Genomic DNA, 23,287 nt, shown 5'->3' with positions numbered 1-23,287 from the left:
CTCTTGCATGTAATCTTTAAATAATCAATAAAAGCTTCCAAAATTCTCCAAAATCTATTTTAATTAAAAGTCTTATTTTTCTCTGTTTAATTAAGGCTCTAGACTTCAGTTCCAAACAGAATTTTGTCAGGATTTAGGTATCGTTTCAATTATTTCCTTCTGTTTTCACTTCCTGTTTAATTTAGCCTCTATTTCACAATTTTTCTTTTAAAGCTTGTTGCCAAAGTTACTCAAATTGCCTCTTCGTGAGTCAGTATTGACTCACCTGGCTTCGATATCTTGTTCAGTATTTCCGCTTTATCCTCCTGCCCGTTCTTTGTGGCCATCCCGACTTTAGGCAGCTGGTGATGGCTGCGGTCCACCACGCTGGGTTGAGGGAAAAAAGCCAGAGCTGCAGGGAATTTGCAACTTCCCTGTTCACTCCAGCAGCTCCCTCATTCTTCGCTGCCCCTGCAGGGCAGCTATGGTCCGGTTCGGACCCCCATATTGGAGGTCCTCACCCTGGAGCTCACCCTGGAGCTCTCGGGGCTCGCGTCCGTTCTGTCGCGACGCTGGCCACACCTCCTACCCCACTCGGGGCAAAACTCACTTAACAAATGTCTCGCTTAACAACAGAAATTTGGGGCTCAATTGTAGTTGTAAGTCAAGGACTACCTGTAGGTGTGTGTACATGTGAAAATATTTACAGATCCCTCACATCCAGGACATAAACTGTTTCAACTCCTACCCTCAAAACGATGCTATAGAGCACTGCACACCAGAACAACTAGACACAAGAACAGTTTTTTCCCGAAGGCCATCACTCTGCTAAACAAATAATTCCCTCAATACTATCAAACTATTTACTAAATCTGCACTACTATTAATCTTCTCATCATTCCCATCACCAATCTCTTTCCACTTATGACTGTATGACTGTAACTTTGTTGCTGGCAATCCTTATGATTTATATTGATATATTGACCATCATTTGTGTTGTAAATGTTGTACCTTGATGAATGTATCTTTTCTTTTATGTACACTGAGAGCATATGCACCAAGACAAATTCCTTGTGTGTCCAATCATGCTTGGCCAATAAAATTCTATTCTATTCTATTCTATTCTATTCTATTCTATTCTATTCTATTCTATTCTATTCTATTCTATTCTATGTGCTGCTGCATTTGGGAAATAATGTCAAGTATTTTCTGGGAGAAGCTTCCTTGTCCTGTTGCAATTCCAGGAGATCAGATCTCCACCCCTGCAGAACTCCAGTCCTTCACATAGTTTTTCTCTTGCTAGTTCATGACTGTTGACAACCCCGTATCTCTTTTTTTTTCTCTTCCAACAAGCCAAGCAGAAGCAAAAGCAGGTAAGGCCTTAACACTGGGGTTCCTTTCTTGGATGCTACTCCCTTTCTCCTCCAGACAGTTCCCAAGAAAAAGGTTGGATGAATTCTGAGGCGGTCTTGTCTAACTTGATATTTGAGCAGGTTGGATGCTAGGACAAATCTGAGAGCCGAGCTTCCTGGAATCGAAATAACTGTTCAGGAATGGTGGAGTTTCCTGTATCACAGAGTAGGGCTGGAGTCTCTTCGTCTTACAAAGAACCTGAAACCTCCCCAACTGGGGTGTGATATTGTAACAAAAGCAAAACGAAATGGATACTGGGGGAGGTGGGTGTGATCCTGATGTTTGGGCTATATGTGTAAAGTATTTGGTGAAATGTGAGGCTTGGAGAAACCCCTCTCTACCTTTACTACTTCCCCTTTTTCTCCTTATGATTAGCAGCAGACTTTTAGCTGCAGGATAGTGGGAGAAGCCACTTCCTGTAACACGCTCTCCTTTTTATAGACAGAGCACATCCCTCCATATGATGTGGTTCCTTCCATGCGGCCAGTGGTGCTGGTGGGACCCTCACTGAAAGGATATGAGGTATGAGGATGGGCAAGAGGATGAAATTCACCCCTATATTCTCTCCTAAACCCGCACCAGATACGCTAGTGCTGACTGTGGCTGTCAGCTAACTAGTGTCTTTGCTCACCTCCCAACTCACCTGTCCTTCTCTTTCCTCCAGGTGACCGACATGATGCAGAAAGCTCTTTTTGATTTCTTGAAGCACAGATTTGATGGCAGGTGAGGCATTTAAAAAAAAACCCACCTTTCTCTTCCTCCTCTCCAACCTCCTGCCCACCATCTCCTAAGGCAGAGGTGGGGAACTGTGGCCCCTTTCTGACCTATGGACTTCAACTCCCAGAATTTTAGGAGTTGAAGTCCACAAGTCTTCAAGAAAGGGCCATCATTCCCCACCTGTGTCCTTAGGGCATTTAGCAGAGCCATCCTATCTTTCAGAATCTCCATCACACGTGTTACAGCAGACCTGTCTCTGGCCAAGCGCTCGGTGCTCAACAATCCTGGGAAACGGGCCATCATTGAGCGATCTACAACTCGGTCTAGTATCGGTGAGTCCTAAATAATTGGGGTCAGTCTAGCCCCTGATTCATTTCCAGAAGAACCTCAGTTTGGAGAGTGTCTCTGCCACCTAGAAGCTTGACATCTTCAGGGATCGACACCATCTTTTTAAAATTGTGCTTACTATTGTTTTATAAACAACTGTAGAGAGATATTTGAACCTGGAGTCAGCAGTGAAATAGGTCTGGAAATTTGTATCTTATAAAAAATATAGGCAAGCAACATTCTTTTTTCTAAATTATTTTTGGGTTCAGCTTCAGAGTTTTATAATCCACCTGAGACCTTATTAAAGGAATTCCAAACTGAAGCAGTTCAAAAGCAGCAACGTGTTTATGAAAAATTAGCAAGAGTACAGAAGTAGTTTTATAAGTGTCACACCTTGAAAGGCAAGGGAAATCTCTTTTTCCCATTTTTATTGTTGCTGCAACTATTTCATTGGTTAGTTGTGTGGAACCAGGGTAACACTTTCAAATCTCCTGATCTGTCCTTCTCTTCTTCTCCTTTGATATATCTCCTGTTACTCAGGCAACTATTCCTAAAACGATATTTCCCATCTCATTCTTGTCATTTCAGCACAGACACTTTCCGAGTCACTTTCTGGCAGGGGGCCCGGCTCGGGGGGCGCAGACACAATAGTGTCTGTGTCTGTGTTCCCTCTTGAACCATTTCCAAAAACAGGCGAGAGTTGGGTTTTTTGTTTTTGTGTTTGCTGATGTTCTTTCTTCTTCTTTGGGTGCTTTTTACCATATGATTTAAATCAAGAGTCATTTCAGGTTCCTTGATAAATGAAACTCTTTCGTCTCCCTGCTGTGGCTCCCTGTCGTCTGGTTGGCCCTCCCCTCGCCCTCCCAGTCACTCCTTGCATGGCCTGAGAAGGTAAGGGCGATGGCAGGGATGGAGACTCACTCCATATTCCAGAGCAGAAGGGAAGCGCCCCTGCACTTGCCTCTCATCTCGCGGGCACTTCTCCCGGCACTTCTTGGTGCTGCATGCACCTTGGTCGCTTGGGGAAATGCGTGACTTTCTCTCTGCCCTGAGACACTGGCCCAACCCAGCTGTGGCTGATGCTCCGCTTCGTCATGGGCTGCAGGAGGAGGAGGGAATGCCGTCTCCCCCATTGTGAAGCATGCTAAATTTAAGTCTGCTGTGCAAGGCGCTGCAAGAGCAGTGAGCAGGCCATAATAATAATAACAACAACAACAACAACAGAGTTGGAAGAGACCTTGGAGGCCTTCTAATCCAACCCCCTGCCCAGGCAGGAAACCCTACACCACTTCAGATAAATGGTTATCCAACATCTTCTTAAAAACTTCCAGTGTTGGAGCATTCACAACTTCTGCAGGCAAGTTGTTCCACTGATTAATTGTTCTAACTGTCGGGAAATTTCTCCTTAGTTCTAAGTTGCTTCTTTCCTTGATCAGTTTCCACCCATTGCTTCTTGTTCTACCCTCAGGTGCTTTGGAGAACAGCCCGACTCCCTCTTCTTTGTGGCAACCCCTGAGATATTGGAACACAGCTATCATGTCTCCCCTAGTCCTTCTTTTCATTAAACTAGACATACCCAGTTCCTGCAACCGTTCTTCATATGTTTTAGCCTCCAGTCCCCTAATCATCTTTGTTGCTCTTCTCTACACTTTTTCTAGAGTCTCAGCATCTTTTTTACCTCATGGCGACCAAAACTTGGAATGCAATATTCCAAGTGTGGCCTTACCAAGGCATTATAGAGTGGTATTAACACTTCACGTGATCTTGATTCTGTCCCTCTGTTTATGCACCCAGAACTGTGTTGGTTTTTTTGGCTGGCTGGCTCATATCTAAATGGTTGTCCACTAGGACTCCAAGATCCCTCTCACAGTTACTTCTATTGAGCAAGGTACCACATATCCGGTACCTGTGCATTTTGGTTTTTTTGCCTAAATGTAGAACCTTACTTTTTTCACTGTTGAATTTCATTTTGTTAGATAGCGCCCAATGTTCAAGTCTGTCAAGATCCTTGCCATGAAGGTGGCAAGAACAGTGGCATCAGCCACAGCCGGGCTGGGCCAGTGCTCTAGATTTGCAACCTGCTCTCCCGCCTCCATGGCCTGCTCGCTGCTCTCCCAGTGCCTTGCGCAGTACACTTAAATTTAGCACGCTTCACAATGGGCCGGAAGAAGTGCCCGCGAGATGAGAGGCAGGTACAGGAGCACTTCCCTCCCGCCCTTGCCTTCTCAGGCCATGCGAGGAGTGACTGGGAGGGTGAGGGCTGGCCAGCCAGCCAGCAAGGAGCCACAGCAGGGGGACGAATGAGCCGCATGCAGCTTGGGAGCCGCACGTTGCCAATACCTGGTTTATACAAACCATTTTCCCTAGGTTTCAGAAAAGGCATGGAGGAACCATTTCATATTGACTGTAACGTGAAGTGTGTTTATTAGAGTTTAAAGGCACATAGCTCAAAATAGACATGAGTAGGAGGAAATGGGGGTATTGCTAACTGAGTATAAATAGAGGAAGAGGAGGGAGGGAAGATTCAGGGGCAAGGCCAATATTAAAATATTGTAATTTGAATCATCAGTAGGGGTTTAGGACCAAATGACACTGTAACACCTAATCTTGAACAATGAGCCATGCATTTAACACTGCTGTTGTGGGGAATGACAATGTCATTTGAGCTTTTGAATTGTGCAAATTTTTCCCACTCTGCTACCATCCCAAATAAAAATAATTTCAAAGCCACTCCTATTGGAGATTCATGAAAACCTACCAGTTCAGTAAGAATTGTTAGTTATTGTCAAGACCCCTCATGTAAATATTAGCATGTCCTAGCCATTAAGATTTTTAGCAACTTGTTTTCAACACACACACACACACACACACATACACACATATACTATGGAGTCCCTTCTCTATCACCCTGTTGATGGTAAAGGTAAAGGTAAAGTTCCCCTCGCACATATGGTACGGTATGAGCACGGTATCCAAAAAGAGAAGCCACCTTCTGATTGGTGATTCAATTGTAAGGGATGTAAATTTAGGAAAGGATATGGAGGTTTTGAAAGAGGTCAGGTGTCTACCTGGTGCTACTCCAGCAGAGACAAGAGGCGTATTCTTAAGGTAGTCAAGAATGCCAGTAAGGATTCTGATGTTGATGCTATTATACATCTTGGCACAAATGATCTGTCCCAAAAGGATGTGCTTTCTGTGCAGAATGATTTCCAGAGCTTGGGGTATGAACTTAATAGCATAGGTTGTAGGCTTAACTTTTCAGAGGTTTTACCAGTACATAAGGAACAAAAAGGTAAAGGCCAGCGTGTAGTGGAGTTTAATGTGTGGCTAAAGGAGTGGTGTAAAAGGGAAGGCTTTGGTTTTATAGTCATGATGTTTGCAACTGGTCCAATGAAAAATTGTACCAAAGAGATGGATTGCATCCATCAAAGAAAGGGACTGAGTTACTTAGCAATACATTCACAGATTTTCTGGATAAACATTTAAACTGAACAGTGGGGACAGAGAATTAACTGATACAGAAAATTTCTGTCCCCAGCAATCGAAAACTAAAAGGGTTATCAGTGCATGTAACATAGATGTCTGTATGGGTAAGACTATCAGCCCTGCTATCAAGCAAAACCAAGCATTTAACAGTGAGTGCCATACCATGTGCACTAAACCAACAGGTGGCAAGAAAGTAGGGGCAGTCAACACAGGTTATGTAGACAGTAAACACAAGGTCAATCCAAATGGACTCAAATGTCTATACACCAATGCACAGAGTATGAGGAATAAACAGGGTGAATTAGAAATTCAAGTAAATGAGGGTAGATATGATATTGTTGCCATTACGGAAACTTGGTGGGATGAAACTGACAAATGGAACATACAGCTAGAGGGATATAAATTATTTAAAAGAAATAGACCAAATAAAAGAGGAGGTGGAGTTGCACTATATATAAGAAATAACTACATCTCTACAGAAATAGAGCACAACAATGATGAAAATCATCTTGAATGTATTTGGGTCAATATAAAAGGGGTGAAAAACGATATTGCCATAGGTCTATACTATAGGCCACCCAACCAAACAGAGGAAGTAGATGAACTTTTTGCTAGTCAGCTAACTAAGGTATGTAGGAAGCACATCACAGTAGTAATGGGGGTTTTAACTACCCTGACATCAACTGGGAAACAAACTCTGCACCAAGTGGAAGATCCAACAGATTCCTAACAAACCTAGCAGACAACTTTGTTTCCCAAAAAATAGAGAAGGCAACAAGGGATCAGCCATGTTGGACTTAATTCTCACTAACAGAGATGAAATGATAGAAGGTGTTGAAGCTACAGGAACCTTGGGGGCAAGTGACCACGCAATATTGGAATTCGACATTAAGCAAATACAAGTAGTAGAACAAAGTCAAACTAGAGTCTTGGACTTTAAGAGAGCTAATTTCAATAAACTTAGAGAGAGCTTGAGAAGGATTCAATGGATGAGAATCCTCAGGGGAAAACAACTCAAGAAGCTTGGGAAATTTTGAAAAGTGAGATTATAAAAGCGCAGTCTAGCACAATACCAATGAAGAAGAAAATAGTAGATCTCAAAAGAAACCAGCATGGATGCATAAAGAACTATCTGACAAATTGAAAGACAAAAGGACAAATATAAAAAGTGGAAAGAGGGCAAATAACTAAGGCAGAATATCAGCAACAGCCCGAGCCTGTAAAGATGAAGTGAGGAAAGCTAAGGCTCACAATGAACAAAGGCTAGCGACAAAAGTAAAAATAACAAAAAGCTTCTTCCAACATGTTAAAACAAGAAAAAGTCAAGGAAACAATTGGCCCATTGCTGGGAGAAAGTGGCAAGAAGATGACAAGCAACAGGGAGAAAGCAGATCTACTTAACTCATATTTTGCATCTGTCTTTACACAAAAGGAAAAACAATCCAACCTATCAAAAACAGCACTACAAAAACAGATTAGAAACACAAGTTAAAATAGGGAAGAAAATGGTAAGTGAACACCTGTCTACCCTAGACGAGTTCAGATCACCAGGACCGGATGGATTACACCCCAAGGTTCTGAAGGAACTGGCAGACGTGATCTCAGAACCACTGAACTATATCTTTCAAAGATCCTGGAGCACAGGGAGCTGCCAGAGGACTGGAAAAGAGCTGATGTAGTTCCCATCTTCAAAAAGGAAAAACAGATCCAGGAAACTACAGACCTATCAGTCTGACCTCAATACCGGGAAGATTCTGGAAAAGATAATCAAGCAACGAATCACCGAACACCTAGAAGCAAACAAAGTAATAACCAAAAGCCAACATGGGTTTGTCAAAACAGATCATGCCAGACTAATCTTATCGCATTCTTTGACAAAATGACAAAATTAGTAGACCAGAGGAATGCTGTTGATATAATTTACTTGGACTTCAGTAAAGCATTTGATAAAGTAGACCATAACCTACTACTAGATAAAGTAGATAAATGTGGGTTAGACAGCACCACCACCAGATGGATTCGTAACTGGCTGACCAACCGCACTCAACGTGTAGTCCTCAACGGAACTACATCCACATGGAGGGAAGTATGCAGTGGAGTACCCCAAGGCTCTGTTTTAGGCCCAGTACTCTTCAACATCTTCATCAATGACTTGGACGAGGGGATAGATGGGGAACTCATCAAATTTGCAGATGACACCAAGCTGGCAGGAATAGCCAACACTCCAGAAGATAGGCTCAAGTTACAGAAAGATCTTGACAGACTTGAACATTGGGCGCTATCTAACAAAATGAAATTCAACAGTGAAAAAAGTAAGGTTCTACATTTAGGCAAAAAAAAAATGCACCAGTACCGTATATGTGGTACCTTGCTCAATAGTAGTACCTGTGAGAGGGATCTTGGAGTCCTAGTGGATAACCATTTAGATATGAGCCAGCAGTGTGCAGCAGCTGCTAAAAAAGCCAACACAGTTCTGGGCTGCATAAACAGAGGGATAGAATCAAGATCACGTGAAGTGTTAGTACCACTTTATAATGCCTTGGTAAGGCCACACTTGGAATATTGCATCCAGTTTTGGTCGCCATGATGTAAAAAAGATGTTGAGACTCTAGAAAGAGTGCGGAGAAGAGCAACAAAGATGATTAGGGACTGGAGGCTAAAGCATATGAAGAACGGTTGCAGGAACTGGGTATGTCTAGTTTAATAAAAAGAAGGACTAGGGGAGACATGATAGCTGTGTTCCAATATCTCAGGGGCTGCCACAAAGAAGAGGGAGTCGGGCTGTTCTCCAAAGCACCTGAGGGTAGAACAAGAAGCAATGGGTGGAAACTGATCAAAGAAAGAAGCAACTTAGAACTAAGGAGAAATTTCCTGACAGTTAGAACAATTAATCAGTGGAACGACTTGCCTTCAGAAGTTGTGAATGCTCCAACACTGGAAATTTTTAAGAAAATGTTGGATAACCATCTGACTGAGATGGTGTAGGGTTTCCTGCCTGGGCAGGGGGTTGGACTAGAAGGCCTCCAAGGTCCCTTCCAACTCTGTTGTTATGTTATATGTTATTTCTGTTGTCAAGTGAAACAGTTTAATGTTTGTAAGCTGCCCAAAGTTGTTTCTGACAGGAGGGGCAGCACATAAATTTAATAACTAACTAACTAAAATAACATAACATAACATAACATAACATAACATAACATAACATAACATAACATAACATAACATAACATAACATAACATAACATAATATAACATACATGCTAGTCGTTGCTGACTCTAGGGGGCGGTGCTCATCTCCGTTTCAAAGCCGAAGAGCCAGTGCTGTCCAAAGACGTCTCCGTGGTCATGTGGCCGGCATGACTCAATGCCAAAGGCGCATGGAATACTGTTACCTTCCCACCAAAGGTGGTCCCTATTTTTTCTACTTGCATTTTTACGTGCTTTCAAAACTGCTAGGTTGGCAGAAGCTGGGACAAGTAACGGGAGCTCACCCCGTTACACGGCAGCACTAGGGATTCGAACCACTGAGCTGTTGACCTTTCGATTGACAAGCTCAACGTCCTAGCCCCTGAGCCACCTTGTTGATGGTATTTTTGCAAAATACAGGAGCTGCAAATAATTAATATAGCGTTGCACTTGTTATGATAAAACAAGAGGATGAGGCCCATGCTAATACATAGCAAGGAAAATATAGGTGAAGTAGTGTTGCACAGGTCACATATTTTACAACCCGGGGCACTGCTGTTGAAGGTTCAAATTGCTGCAGTGTTTTAGTAATTCTAAAGTCTGTTCTTCCTCTCTTGGCATGGTGATCTGTGCAGAAATTAAGTTTAAAATTGGCAATAATTCATTTTAAAATTTTTATGCATTTGCACATTGGAAATAGCTTTTAGCTTTTGAAGCACATGACCTTAGAAATGTACCCAAAAGAACTACTTTAAAAGCAATCTGTGAGCAAAGTGGAAGATTGATGGAAAGCCTGTCTGGAGGATAAATGGGAATATATACCACGGCCCTGGTGAATGACTCAGATGTCATAGTAAGGGAATAAAATATTTTTAGACATTAATATCTTTTTAAAGATGCAGCTACTACCCCAGTTTAAGACAAGTTACAGTACTAGTATTATTGTTCATTAAACGTATGTGTGATCTAAAAACTCCTGCAATTTTTCCATGCCTCTTTATGGAATCAAACAATCTGTTCTAATATTTCTTGCTAATATCCATGAAGTTACAAATGTGGTGGGTGTGAGCAGCGCATAGACCTATAGGCCAAACGCAGCTCTTTTGAGGGCACATTTAAACTGCAAAATTATATTGGTGGGATTTTTAGTTTAAGTTTGAAAAAGAAGAAGAGATGAATAGGCTTATAATCGCTTTCCCCTCCTGGTGGCCTGATTGCCTCAGTGCTGGATCTTCTGTAGCTCTTTCAAACCGGGAGGGGGTGGAAACTATTACAAAACGGTTATCCTTCCCCAGCATATGGGCATGGATTTCCACTGGATGAAGTAGAAGGCTGTGATATGGCTATGAGTAAGAAAAGTTGGAAAATTTTAGAGATTTTACTTTCATTTGACATTGCATAGCAAACATGGATCAGATAACCTCACCTGATCTCTCTTAAACAGCTGTCTAATCATTCTCCTTGAATATACTTGCTAGCTCAAATTTCTCAGTTTTCTGCTGCAGTCAACATATTGTATTTATATTCCTTTTATGTTCCATCAGTGCAGACTGTAGTATTTCGAAAGCACTTTTTATGCATTTCCCCAAGCATTGACTCAAGAACAGCGATCCTCCCAAATTCCATCAACCATGCCGTCTATGCATGCTTATTCAAAAATAAGTCCTACCGAGTATTTTTCGCACTATAGGACGCACCTGACCATAAGATACACCTAGGCTAACTTGAGCTTCACCTGACAGCATCTTTTTAATGTAGACTGAAGGCACTTCCTACACAGCCACTCTTTCCTGTTGCTGTATTCTGTACCATTGTGTTAACATCCCTTTGCCTACTTTCTGAGGATGGGAAATGACTTTTCCTATTGACCAATAAAGAAAAGGGTGGGGAAAAATACTGGTATTCCATCCAATGCCCAATCTTGTCAGTTTGTTATCAGAAGGAGAAACCACAATTCCTTTCAGATGAATGGAGGCAAATCTCGGGAGACAGCATGATTTAGAGAAAAAGGAAGGAACTTCCTTTCCTTCAGAGCTCAGGAGGAGATACTGCAAAATGTTTCTCAAAGCATTTCCCCTGGAGAAAGAGGCAAACAAGGTCAGCCTCTGAAGCGCCCCTACCACCATCCCAGAAGCCCTGTGGAGATGCAGTGAGTTGGCACCAGGATCTCCGATTGGCACTTCCTCAGGGTATGGAAATGGCTCAAGATAAAATTAAACTCATTGATCAGTCGTGAACTATTTTAGGAAAGCATCAATTCTATAACTAAATTCAGCTCTCTGAATAAATTATATGTTTGTTGTGATGTCCTTACTTTCACTTGGGTTAGTTCTCAAGAATCGGAGAGGGCAAAACCTCGGCTGTCACTTGAAATGGCTCTTTCATTTCTTGAGCTTTTCTCTTGAAAGTTAACTCAATTTTCTGCTTAAATCTTCCTTCTGATTGAGAAAGAGGAGGCAAGTCAAGACATCATTGTTACCTTCCCTGCAAGTGACTTCTGCTGACTCTTTGCCCAAAAGTTCTTCTGTGGAATCACCTTCAGAAGACTTCCTTCTAAGGCAGGGGTCAGCAACCCACGGCTCTGGAGCCGCATGTGGTTCTTTCATCCCTCTGCAGCGGCTCCCTGTCACTCAAAATATGCATTACAATTGCCGATGTGTGATACCCACCGGCACACGATTTATTGAGCTTTTCAACACCTGGTAGACCAACCTTGGATAAATCCAAGAAAAGAAAAGTTTCAGAAGAAAACAGAACATTTAATTCAACTACATATGCCAGTTCTGTGGCCGCTCAGAAAATAGTCAGGCACGGGAAGGGTTTTGCGGCTCCCGGTGTTTTCTTTTCTGTGGGAAACAGGTCCAAATGGCTCTTTGAGTTTTTAAGGTTGTCGACCTCTGTTCTAGGGTAACTCTTGCAGCTTTTACTCTGGGAGATCACAGTTAGTTTTCAGCCTTTTCCTATACTTTGTTAGATACTATCTCTGCAGACATGCTACTCCATGTGTAAACCCAAAATGGTTTAGAGTTACCCTTTTTAAAACAGGTAGTCCTTGACCTACAACCACAATTGAGCCCAAAAGCTAGACAGTTTTTAAATGAGTTTTATTCTACGACCTTTCTTCTCCGAGTTGATAAGTTGAGTTCTGCGCTGTCAAGTTAGTAATATGATAGTTGAGTGAATTTTACTTCCCCATTGACTTTGCTTGTCAGAAGGTTGCAGAATGTGGTTATGTGACTCCGGGGACACTGCAGTTGTCATAAATGCATGCCAGTTGCCATGTATCTGGATTTTGACCATGGGGATGCTGCAATAGTCATTAGTGTGAAAAATGGTCATACGTCACTTTTTTCAGCGCTGTTGTAACTTCAAATGGTGGCTAAGTGCTACCTGTACTGTTCTTGATAGGCTCCTTCTCCATGAAGGGACATGAAAACTGGATTTGTTAAACATGAATTACTGAATAAAGTTTTGAATAAATAAAATTCATTCAATGCACTGAGCAATTAACCACAGTACACTGATTTAGATACCACATTACGCCTAGCCCAAACAAATCACATTATAACTTAGTCTGATGTGTGAACTCACTCACTCGTAGTTTTATAATTTCTGCCCGTTCAGTGAGTGGCCTCTGTCTTGGAACTAGTTCAAATTGATTGTAAGTTCTTAACTGACTTGTTTAACCATGAATTTTGATTGGGTTTAATTTATAACCTTTAAAGATGCAATTGTGAATTACTAGGAAGCAGCAGCACCAGTAATGAAGTTTGGCAAATGGTCAGCAACAGGCCTCCATCATAAAGTGCCTTATATGTAATCTTATCAGCTTCTCCCAGATAATATTATCATATTAGTCAAAATAAATTTATGAGGCATGTCCCATACTTTAATCAGCTTTTACCTCAGAATTGGTAAGTGATTAAAAATTCCTATTATGTGCCTTTAATCTTTCCGTGTGACTCAGAGATATTCATTAGAGTCATCTGATATTAGATTTAAATGGGAGTTTAAGCTCCTGACCATAAAGTCAATTTCTCACAAAACGGGAAAAAAAAAAAAGATAGGAAGGGTGAACAGAAAAGAAAGCAAACTTGAACCCAAATTCTTAGCCACAAGTTTCTTATTCTGACCAGGTGGATCCAAATGGCTTAAGAGCTGAACGTGGCTATTTTATCGGCAGAGAAATGGGCGAAACCTGCTTCCTCTCTCAGATTCTGCGAGGGGAGGCAGAATAGCAAAACTGGGACTCTGGGATTGTCAGTTTGGAGATCAGAGAGGTTCACCATCAAACTGGAAGAGAATAGGAAACACGAGGGGTCCTTCTCCCTTTGCCCCGAAATACAAGGCAGGTGACTATGTGGAATATGATGGGGACCCCCCAGATTAGAAGGGTGCCTAAGACCAGTTCTAGTCATCGCAGAAGCCATGTGCAGGGGGAGAGAGATTAACGTTCCCTCAGGACAAGACAAGGGAGCGAATAACCTTTGGAAGGAGATTTGTTGACCAAGCCCCCCTGGCGCTGAGTACTCACTGCCTGCGTAGCTGTTCCATGGTCAGAAAAGCAGCCTCAGTTGGCATCAGGATTGCCGGGATAGCAGGCTAGGACCCATGGGCAGGGGTGGGCTTCAAAAATTTTAGCAAGGGGTTCTCTGCCTGATTGCTGGATGGGTGTGGCCATGGTGGGCGTGGCCTAGTCGGCCTCCTGCAGCATGGCGGAGGGGCATTTTTGCCCTCCCCAGGCTCCGGAGGCTTTCCTTGAGCCTCTGGGAGGGTGAAAACAGCCTTCCCAAGCTCCGGAGGCCCCTCTGGAGGCTGGAAACGGGCCCACTTCTGGCCTTCCCAAACTTCTGGTAAGCCTGTTTTTCGCCCGCTGCGAGCCTCCGTGTGCACCCTGCACTTACCTGCATCCAAAACGGACTGCATGGGGATTCCGGGGAGGGGAGGGGAGGGATGGGAGGAGCCAGCCAGGAATGGTATTTGGGGGTTCTCCGAACTGCACAGAATCTTAGCTAGAGGTTCTCCCGAACCCCTGCAAACCCCCAGCAGCCCACCCCTGCCCATGGGAGCCAATTTGGTGCACACCAGGGAGGGAGGGGATGGTTAATGAACAAGCAAAGCCTGATGGGCTGGTTTCCCATTAAAGCCAAGGGAAGAGGCTTCTGCTTCGTGTTACCTCAGCATGGCAGCTTTTGTGATTGCAAGTGGGTGTCCCTCTTTGGGACTTCTCCTGTGTAGTAAAAGCTCTGTCTTTTACTAGAGGAGGAGGAAGACGAAGAGGAACATTGGAGGTGGGAAACGCAAGAGATACAAGTAGTCCTCAACTTACAACCATTTGTTTACCGTGTGTTCAACATTAACAACAGAACTCAAAATAGTGACTTATAATCAATCCTTGCACTTATGATTATTGCAGCTTCCTCATGATTAAAATTTGGATGCTTGGCAACTGGCATATATTCACAATGGTTGTGGGGGGGTCACATGATCACCATTTGCAACCTCCCCAGCTGACTTCCAACAAGCAGAGTCAGCGGGAGAAGCCGAATTCACTTAACAGCGAAGTGACATTCACTTAGCAACTGCAGAGATTTGCTTAACAACCATGGGGGAAAAAAATTGCAAAATCGGCAAGACTCACTTACAACAATGGTGTTGCCGAGTAATGGAAATTCGAGCCCCAACTGTAGTCATAAGTCAAGGATTAACTGTATCTGAGACATACAGAGGGAAGGAAGCTGAGAAAATGGCATTTCCTCTTGGGGAGAAGGATGTCCAATTCACAGTCCTTCTGTTGCTTTTACAGCTGAAGTCCAGAGCGAGATTGAGCGGATCTTTGAATTGGCCAAGTCCTTGCAACTGGTAGTGCTGGATGCAGACACCATCAACCACCCAGCCCAGCTGGCCAAAACCTCTCTGGCTCCCATCGTTGTCTATGTCAAAGTTTCTTCCCCAAAGGTGAGCTGGGAATACGGGGGTTACGCCAGTGGTGGGTTGCTCCTGGTTCTGTCCAGTTCTTGCGAACCGGTAGTAAAAGCGGCAGGAGGCTCCGCCTACCCGCCTGGACATCATAATAGATGATTTGCGCATGCACAGAAGCGCGTGCATGCGCCCGCTCCTGTTGCAAACCAATAGTAAAGGTAAGTAGAGAACCCACACCTGGGTTACGCCCAATCGGCAGCTTTGCTCCCATCCAATACCAGTCTTCCCAGGGTGCTGCCTCCTTGTGCTATTCCCTGGTGATGCTCCTGAGCTTACAAAGCTCTAAGACTTATGTAATAATCTTTACAACAGGCCTCACAACAGGGAAACAAACAGTTGCCATCCAAATAAAGTTAGCAAGTCAAGACAATCTTTGAATACCACAGAGAGTGTCTCCTCCCCTTCCTTCTCTGAATTTTGCCTTTCACTCCCATTCTCTGCTTTAAAAAGGCAAGATTCCAGGTGCATGTTCACTAGCAGATGGTGATGGAAAAATACTTAGTGCAGTCTTCAGGATTTTATGCTAAAGCTGCATGGAACAGGGTGGCCTGAATTGCCCTGCCATTTTCTTTTCAAGGAAATTGGATGGGAAATGATTGTTTTCCATGACCAGAGAAGAGGCAGAGCGATGCCAACCTTGCTCTCTGAGTGAACAGCTTGATAGTCCCAAAGGTGCCTTTTTGTTTTTTTTAGAAAGTCCAGTTGTCTTTTGAAAAAAGCACCTTTGGGACTACTAGTTTCTATATTTTGTAAAAAGCACCTTTGTCACAATGATGACCTGAATCAGGGGTCTGCAAATCTGGCTCCTTTAAGACTTGTGGACTTCAACTCCCAGACTTCCTCAACAAAGCTGCCTGAGGAACTCTGGGAGCTGAAGTCCACAAGTCTTAAAGGAGCCAAGTTTGCAGACTCCTGACCTGGATGTATTGAGAATCTCCATAGACATAGGGCCTGATAGGAAGGTGGACTGCTCTCATAACTAGCTGGTCTTCAAAGCTACCATATCAGAAGAAGAAACCACATTAATCAAGAGAACCCCCCCTCCCTTCCTTAGGAAATCCATATTCATTTTCAATGAGGCCAGTCAACCTTTGGGTGACTATGGGCTATCTGTCGTAATTAGGAGCAGTTGTATCTACAATACACGAGGGAATGATTCAAAGGGGTATGGACAAGAGTTTTGCTTGAGGAACAAACTTTGAAGATGTGTTTTTCAATTATTTTAGCCAAATCATATTGGCTGTGTAACTGTTTTCATACACCTCCTGCCTCAGAATAGCTGAAAACTGTGACACCAATATTGCATATTTGTACAAAGGAATATTTGACCTTCTGTGGACCAAGGAAAAGGGGCTAAGGGCCACATACCAGTTAGGCTGTAGCAGCATAGCTCAGCAGATCTGGAATTTTCTCAGCTGGCCAAGGCTGAGAAAAGGAACTGAATGTTTTTGAATGAATGTTCCTACGCAGAAAGCCAAATTCATTCCTCGGCCAGTGTCTTACTTATGCACAGCAATAGTTCTAGATCAGCTCTTCCCAATGGAGGCCCCTGACAGATGTCGGGGTTAAGGAATCCTAAGGTAAGCAAGCCAAGACCATTCTTGAGAGTTAATTAACCCACTTGGGCTTTCTTAAGTTTGGATAAGGGTGTTCTAGATGTATTCTAATTCTTAACCCAAATCTGTTACTAAGACATTATATAGTAGCTCTAGATTTCACGTGGCTACTTTGAACTCTTTGCCTCTATCTTCTCCTTTTTCTGTGGAAGGTGTTGCAACGCCTTATTAAATCCAGAGGGAAATCACAGGTGAAGCATCTCAATGTGCAAATGATGGCTGCTGACAAGCTTGTCCAGTGTCCTCCGGTGAGTCTTTTATGCATAATGTTTTTGATTCATCGCCCATCTCCTCCTTGTCCTGGCTTTGCTTGTGTCCACTTTGGCGGCAGGAGTAAAATAAATTTCTCTGGCTGCCCATCTCTACTCATACCCTGCCCCTTTCTTAAAGAGACCGATATAAAGTTACATTCTAGAATCAGTTTGCTTTCGGAGATACAACAAATGGTTTTTCCACAAACCCCAACCAACACTAGTCTGATTTTCTACACAGGTAGCCCTCGACTTACAACAGTTCATTTAGTGACCGTTCAAAGTTACAACATCACTGAAAAGTGGCTTGTGACCATTTTTCACATTTACGACTATTGCAGCATCCCCATGGTCACATGATCAAAATCCAGACAGTTGGCGACCGAATCGTATTTATGACAGTTGCAGTGTCCCAGGGTCATGTGATTCCCCTTTTGTGACCTTCTGACAGGCAAAGTCAATGGGGAAGCCAGATTCACTTAATGACTGTGTGACTAACTTAACAACTGCGATGATTCTGTGATAACAACTGTGGCATGAAAGGTCGTAAAATGGGGTAAAACTCTCTTAACCAATGCCTCACATAGCAACAGAAATTTGTGAGCATAAGTCGAGGACTACCTGTATTTTGCAATGTCTAACATCCATACAGGGAACATACGCAAGTTCTCAATTAATAGGTTTATTTATTCAGGAATCCAGGCTGTCCATGAAATTTGGGAAACCACTGAAGCATTAAATTTACAGTGATAGTTCTGTACCTGTTTTAAGAGAGATGTCATTTTCAGGAACTTAATCATGGTCACTACTGCACACTTGTATGATGCCTCAGCAGCTGTTGCCTCTGTTCCAGGCCTCCTTTGCCTGCTGCCTTAAAGACCAGAATTCTGATTCTTCCCCTGCCATTGTTCAGAATTTGGGATGATGGGAGCAGGAATTTACAATGCAGGTTGTCTTCAACATAGGACAGTAAATGGAGACTGTCTACTGTACTAAAGGAGAATATTTGTAGCTCAGGTTTGAAATGAGTGGTCCTTGATGCTCTCTGAGTTTGCGTGTTTTCTTGCAGACTAGCTTGTTGTTATTTTTTGCAGTGACTAGCACTAAAGAGGTTCCCTTGTTAGGGTAATGAAACATCTGCAAGAAAACAAGCAAGCTCAGAGAGTACTAAGGACTCCTCCCTGTCTATTATGATTGTAATAACAGTCATTAAGTAGGTTATTATGTGATGTCCTACGACCATTGTTACTTTACAGCGGTCGTGAAGCGAATCACCATATTCATGGTGCTTTTGCTGAAAAGTAGAAGTAAACGCTGGGTTTTGGCAAAAACCTAAATTGCAGTCATATGACTACAGGATGCCGCAAACAGCTGTAAATGCAGGCCAATTGCCTGAAATGCAGTCATGTGACTGCAAGGGAGGGCAGCCATCAGAACTTTACCACCAAGTTGTAAGTACCTTTTGCGGGGAGTGGGGGATGTCTGTTATTTTTATTTATTTATTATTTGGATTTATATACCGCCCTTCTCCCGAAGGACTCAGGGCGGTTTACAGCCTAGTAAAAACAAAAATCACAAAAATTAAAAACATTTAACATTAAACAAAGTTATAACTTTGAACAGTTGCTAACTGACTGGTCTTAAGTCAAGGGCTAACTATACAGAGGCAGCAGCAAGGGCAGATTGCAGTGCAGTTTATAAGTCTTACTCCTTCCGCTTTCTTTTTATCTTTGCTATTTGTTTCCCCCAAGGAACTCTTTGATGTGATCCTAGATGAGAACCAGCTGGAGGATGCTTGTGAACATCTGTCTGAGTATTTGGAGGTATACTGGCGAGCAACCCACCACCCTGCACAAGGCCTTGGGAGCCAGAACCTCCTGACTCCTTCCACTGCCATTTCTGGCCTGCAGGTACGACAAGTTTCCTTCTTGCCCGAACTGAAAAGACTCTAGTATAACATCCAGTTTCTGGCAGTAACTGTGACAGATGTTTTGCAGCTCATTGGGGGACTCCAAAGGCAATAGGCTACCCTTGTTATCTCCAGCCATTGGGAATTGCTATTATGCTACATTCAGTTTTGGTCCCCACATTGTAAAAAAGGATGTGGAGACTCTAGAAAGAGTGCAGAGAAGAGCAACAAAGATGATTAGGGACTGGATGCTAAAACATATGAAGAACGGTTGCAGGAACTGGGTATGTCTAGTTTAATGAAAAGAAGGACTAGGGGAGACATGATAGCTGTGTTCCAATATCTCAGGGGTTGCCACAAAGAAGAGGAAGTCAAGCTATTCTCCAAAGCAGCTGAGGGCAGGACAAGAAGCAATGGGTGGAAACTAATCAAGGAGAGAAGCAACTTAGAACTAAGGAGAAATTTCCTGACAGAACAATTAATCAGTGGAACAACTTGCCTCCAGAAGTTGTGAATGCTCCAACACTGGAAGTTTTTAAGATGATGTTGGATAACCATTTATCTGAAGTGGTGTAGGGTTTCCTGCCTAAGCAGGGGGTTGGACTAGAAGACCTCCAGCGTCCCTTCCAACTCTGTTATTCTATTCTGTGTTACCCCCAAACTAACCCTCAAGTGGGGCAGTGAACCTTGGCCCCACTATATATTGGACTCCAGATGCCATTAGCCATTGCCAGCATTGCAAGTGGTCATTCTTTGTGTCCAAAAATATTTTGACTGGCAGAGGTTTTCCGTTTTTGAGTTATTCTCTTAGAGAATCTTCAACCAGCTGCCCCTCATTCCAAAAAGCTAACTTTAGGTGAAGATGAAGAGACCAGTGTACAGGTTGTTCTTGATTTATGAGCGCATTTGGGACCAAAACTTCTGTTGCTAAACAAGGCGATAGTTAAATGAATAAGGATCAATTTTATAACCTTTTTTGCTTCAGTTGTTAAACAAATCACTGTCGTTAAGTGAATCACATAGTTGTTAAGTGAATCTGGCTTCCTCCAGATGTTGGAAGTTGGCTAGGAATCGTGCAAATGGTGCCAGAATTTTGATCATGTGACCATGGGGTCACTGCAATGGTTGTAAGTACGAGGATCAGTTGTAAGTCACTTTTTTTAGCCCAATTGTAACTAGGTAAGTCACTCAATGAACGGTTGTAAGTCAAGGACTACCTAAACAGCTTTAAAAAAAACCCAACAACATACAGCCTCATTTAAACCATGAAGAAATATAAGCAAATTTATTCTGTTTCTCCTAGCTGATTGATTTGATTAAAATGCTTGTCGGGAGATTAATTAGTACTGAAGCAAAGAATCAGTCCTAATCCAATTGAAATTTCTTGATTATAAATACTGTAATTGGAAACCGTATGTATGAACCGTAATCCTATCCTGTGCAAATCAATAAACTGCAGGGCACCGGTAGAACTTATTTGTGGTCCATTTCCAAGGTTTCAATATTTTTTGGTGAAAGTATAAGTGCAGTGAACAGTGCTGTAGATCAGGAGTGGGGAATGATGGCTCCTTTACGACCTGTGGAGTTTGATTCCCAGAATTCCTGAGCCAGCATGGACTTCAGGAATTCTGGGAGTCGAAATCCACAGGTCGTAAAGGGGCCATCATTCCCTGCTGTAGATGAATTGGGGATCCTGAATCTAGTCATATGGAAGCTCTTGGATGCAGCAAATTAAGGGCTGAATTCCAACCCAGCTCCGACTGTCATGTTGGGAGAGCACCAGGCAACGGAAGGCTTGCTAACAACTTCCTTCTGCCCTTCCTTCTCGCAGAGCCAGGCCCCAATGGGTGAGCAAGAGAGTGAGCGCTCCCCGGTGGAGCACGACAGCTTGATGCAATCTGACGAAGTGAGTGACGCCTCGCGCAAGACATGGACGGCGTCCTCTCAGCGCAGCTCCCGGCACCTGGAGGATGAATACTCCGACGCCTACACTGACCTGTACCAGCCTCACCGCAACCACAACAGTGGCCTCCGCAGCACCAACGGCCATGACTCGCAGGACCGTCTTCTGGAGCGCGACTCTGAGCACAATCACAACGACAGGAACTGGCAACGCAACCGGCCCTGGGCCAAAGATAGTTATTGAAACTTCCTGGCCAGGCCTCCAGGGACACAAGACACGGCGGCTGCTGTCTTTGCCATCTCCCAAACTGAGTTAATTGCCTGATCTCAAGCCTTTGTCTCTTTCCCTTTGTAGCTGAGCCCCACAGAGTGCACAGGTGCTATCTAGGGAAGCCCAGACATAGCCATGGCTGCCTAAAAGAGCATTGGATGATTTATCTGGCCCTCCTTCACTTTGGATTATGTAGGCCATGATAGTATCTTTGCAGGGTAAACTTCATATCCCGGTCCCGTTTTGGGATGGGTGGGGAGTCTAGGAACTGGATTGGGCTTCTGCATCTCAGAGAAAGAAATTTTTTCCAAGAGAGAAGTTGGTTGTAGCTCCAATTTAAACTGAGCAGGAGATCAGAGCTGAAGGGAGAAAGTAAGCCAGGCATGTGGAGACCTTAGGATGAGTTTACTTCTTCCAAGCGGGAGACCCAGAGCCTCACTTTTTGCCTTGCTGTAAGGTTAGACCTGTGTGCACATGTCCCAAGATCTGTCCGAAATTGAGATTGGTATAGATAACCAAGACTGCTAATTAAGAGTGATGCACTCTAGAAATTGATATATGAACAGCCAATACTGTTTCAATTACAGGGTGTGATCTTCACGGCATTGGCAACCATTTTGTGCAAATGCTTTGGTGAATCACGTGCAATAAGCAGCAGGCGAAACTGAGCCACAATATTTCAGCCTGCACAGGAAGAGTAATACATCAGGAAGAAGGTAGAACTAAAAGGCTCCCTGGCACTGAATGTTCTGCATTCGGGGGATTTAGTTTCGCTTAAAGTTGAGATGGTGAAAAATCATTCAACTATGGCAGGGTAATCTAAGAGATTATCGATAAATTATTTGCTGCTAATTTGGATATAATCCAAGTATCACAAGGCCAAAAGATATCTATGTAGCGGTGGCTTTTCTACAAGAATATTTAAATGTTCATGACTATCATTGAGAGGGCTACACAGCTTCCATCTTCTGTTGCCCTTGCAATTATTGATAGATGGGTAAGGCCAGATACAAAAGAAAAAAAAATTGCTTCAGATTTACCCAAGATTTTCTTAAGTTTTCATATTCTTTTATATAACTCCCATGACCTTGAAGCAAGTTATTGATTCTAAGGAAGCTGAGATGCGAACCGTACTGTGCACTACTAACACATGTAACATAAAGCCTCAAGAATCATTTGGTAGAGTAGCAGCAGGAGAGAGGTTTAGCCCTTTCCATCCTAGCTCCAAAATAGTCTGTCTCCAACATATCCCAGCCAACTGGCTGCCTTTTCTAGATGGGAGTTTTAGATCCAAAGGGGGCAGTGGGGAGAGAGTCTTCAGCAGAGAAAGTTATTTTGCACACAAAAAATAGCCAGTGGAGAAGGGTTCAGTTAGGCCTTTCCTGACTCTTGCTGGCCTTTTATTCCAAATCTGTTTCATCCCCAATAGAGTGAAACCCTTGAAACTTTTATTTCCTTGGAACCCCAACGCTCAGCCTTGCTCCTCTTGTCCTGCTAGGTCATCCTCCTGCACAGTCACTTCTGTTAGCGGACTAGTGGGAAGACATTTTTAAAGCCACAGTATGAGATGCTTGAGTCTGTATCCTCCTCACTTGTCCCAAAATTTCTTGCTAATTGCATGCAACTTTGATCTTCCACTTTCCACTTGTGTTGCGGGAAGTGGAAGGGAGATGAGGTGCCGAGTAATCGGTTAGGTCCTGCTCTTTCATGGTGACTCCTACCCTCAGTACTTTGGGGCTTCCATCTTGCGGAAGTGGCCCAGGGCTATAGACATCCTACTTCCTGCTTTTTCTGATGCGCAAACCCTGCTCTTCCATTCCCCCTCTTCCATTCTCGGGGCAGTGGGTGGCAGCCCCTTCCTTTAAAAAGCACGTACAGCTACCAGAAATCAGCCTGTAAATATTGCCCACTAGCATTGGGAGTTGTGTTGAGTATCTGTTGTACCTTTGGAAGGTCCAGAGCCGAAGGGGAAATGCTCTCCTGTTTTGTGGCTTGAGGACCAGGAAATGTTTCTATCCCTGCGGTAGTGGTTGTTTGATGGGCTGCTGCAACAGCTTTGTTACTCTTCTTTTGTAGAGAGCACTTATTTCCCCCAAAAACTTGTAAGCCTGTTTGAAACAACAAGCATTTGTTATTTATAACATGTGGCTGAGTGGTTGTTATTTTGAGTACAGCTGCAAGGACATTGGATTGGAGGATTTGAAGGACAGAATTCAAGATGGTGTTTTGGTTGGTGTTCATAACCCCCTTC

The 23,287-nt window shown here is 43.3% G+C and overlaps 1 protein-coding gene across 2 annotated transcripts in view; it reads left to right on the top strand.

Annotated features, from left to right (window-relative positions):
- The window catches only part of CACNB3 (calcium voltage-gated channel auxiliary subunit beta 3), a 52,746-nt gene extending 29,722 nt beyond the window's left edge, over window positions 1–23,024 (top strand). For both annotated transcript variants that reach the window (XM_058169640.1, XM_058169639.1), the window contains exons 6-13: window positions 1,333–1,352; window positions 1,834–1,914; window positions 2,057–2,115; window positions 2,332–2,441; window positions 14,912–15,063; window positions 16,856–16,951; window positions 18,706–18,864; window positions 20,695–23,024. In XM_058169640.1, the coding sequence (XP_058025623.1) occupies window positions 1,333–1,352; window positions 1,834–1,914; window positions 2,057–2,115; window positions 2,332–2,441; window positions 14,912–15,063; window positions 16,856–16,951; window positions 18,706–18,864; window positions 20,695–21,009 (992 nt within the window). In that variant the 3' untranslated portion in view covers window positions 21,010–23,024. The remainder of the gene's footprint in view (window positions 1–1,332; window positions 1,353–1,833; window positions 1,915–2,056; window positions 2,116–2,331; window positions 2,442–14,911; window positions 15,064–16,855; window positions 16,952–18,705; window positions 18,865–20,694) is intronic.
- Window positions 23,025–23,287: the final 263 nt, after the last annotated feature.

Source organism: Ahaetulla prasina, chromosome 2 (genome assembly GCF_028640845.1).
Source record: "Ahaetulla prasina isolate Xishuangbanna chromosome 2, ASM2864084v1, whole genome shotgun sequence".
NCBI lineage: Eukaryota > Metazoa > Chordata > Lepidosauria > Squamata > Colubridae > Ahaetulla > Ahaetulla prasina.
This window is presented reverse-complemented; position numbering and strand designations above follow the sequence as displayed.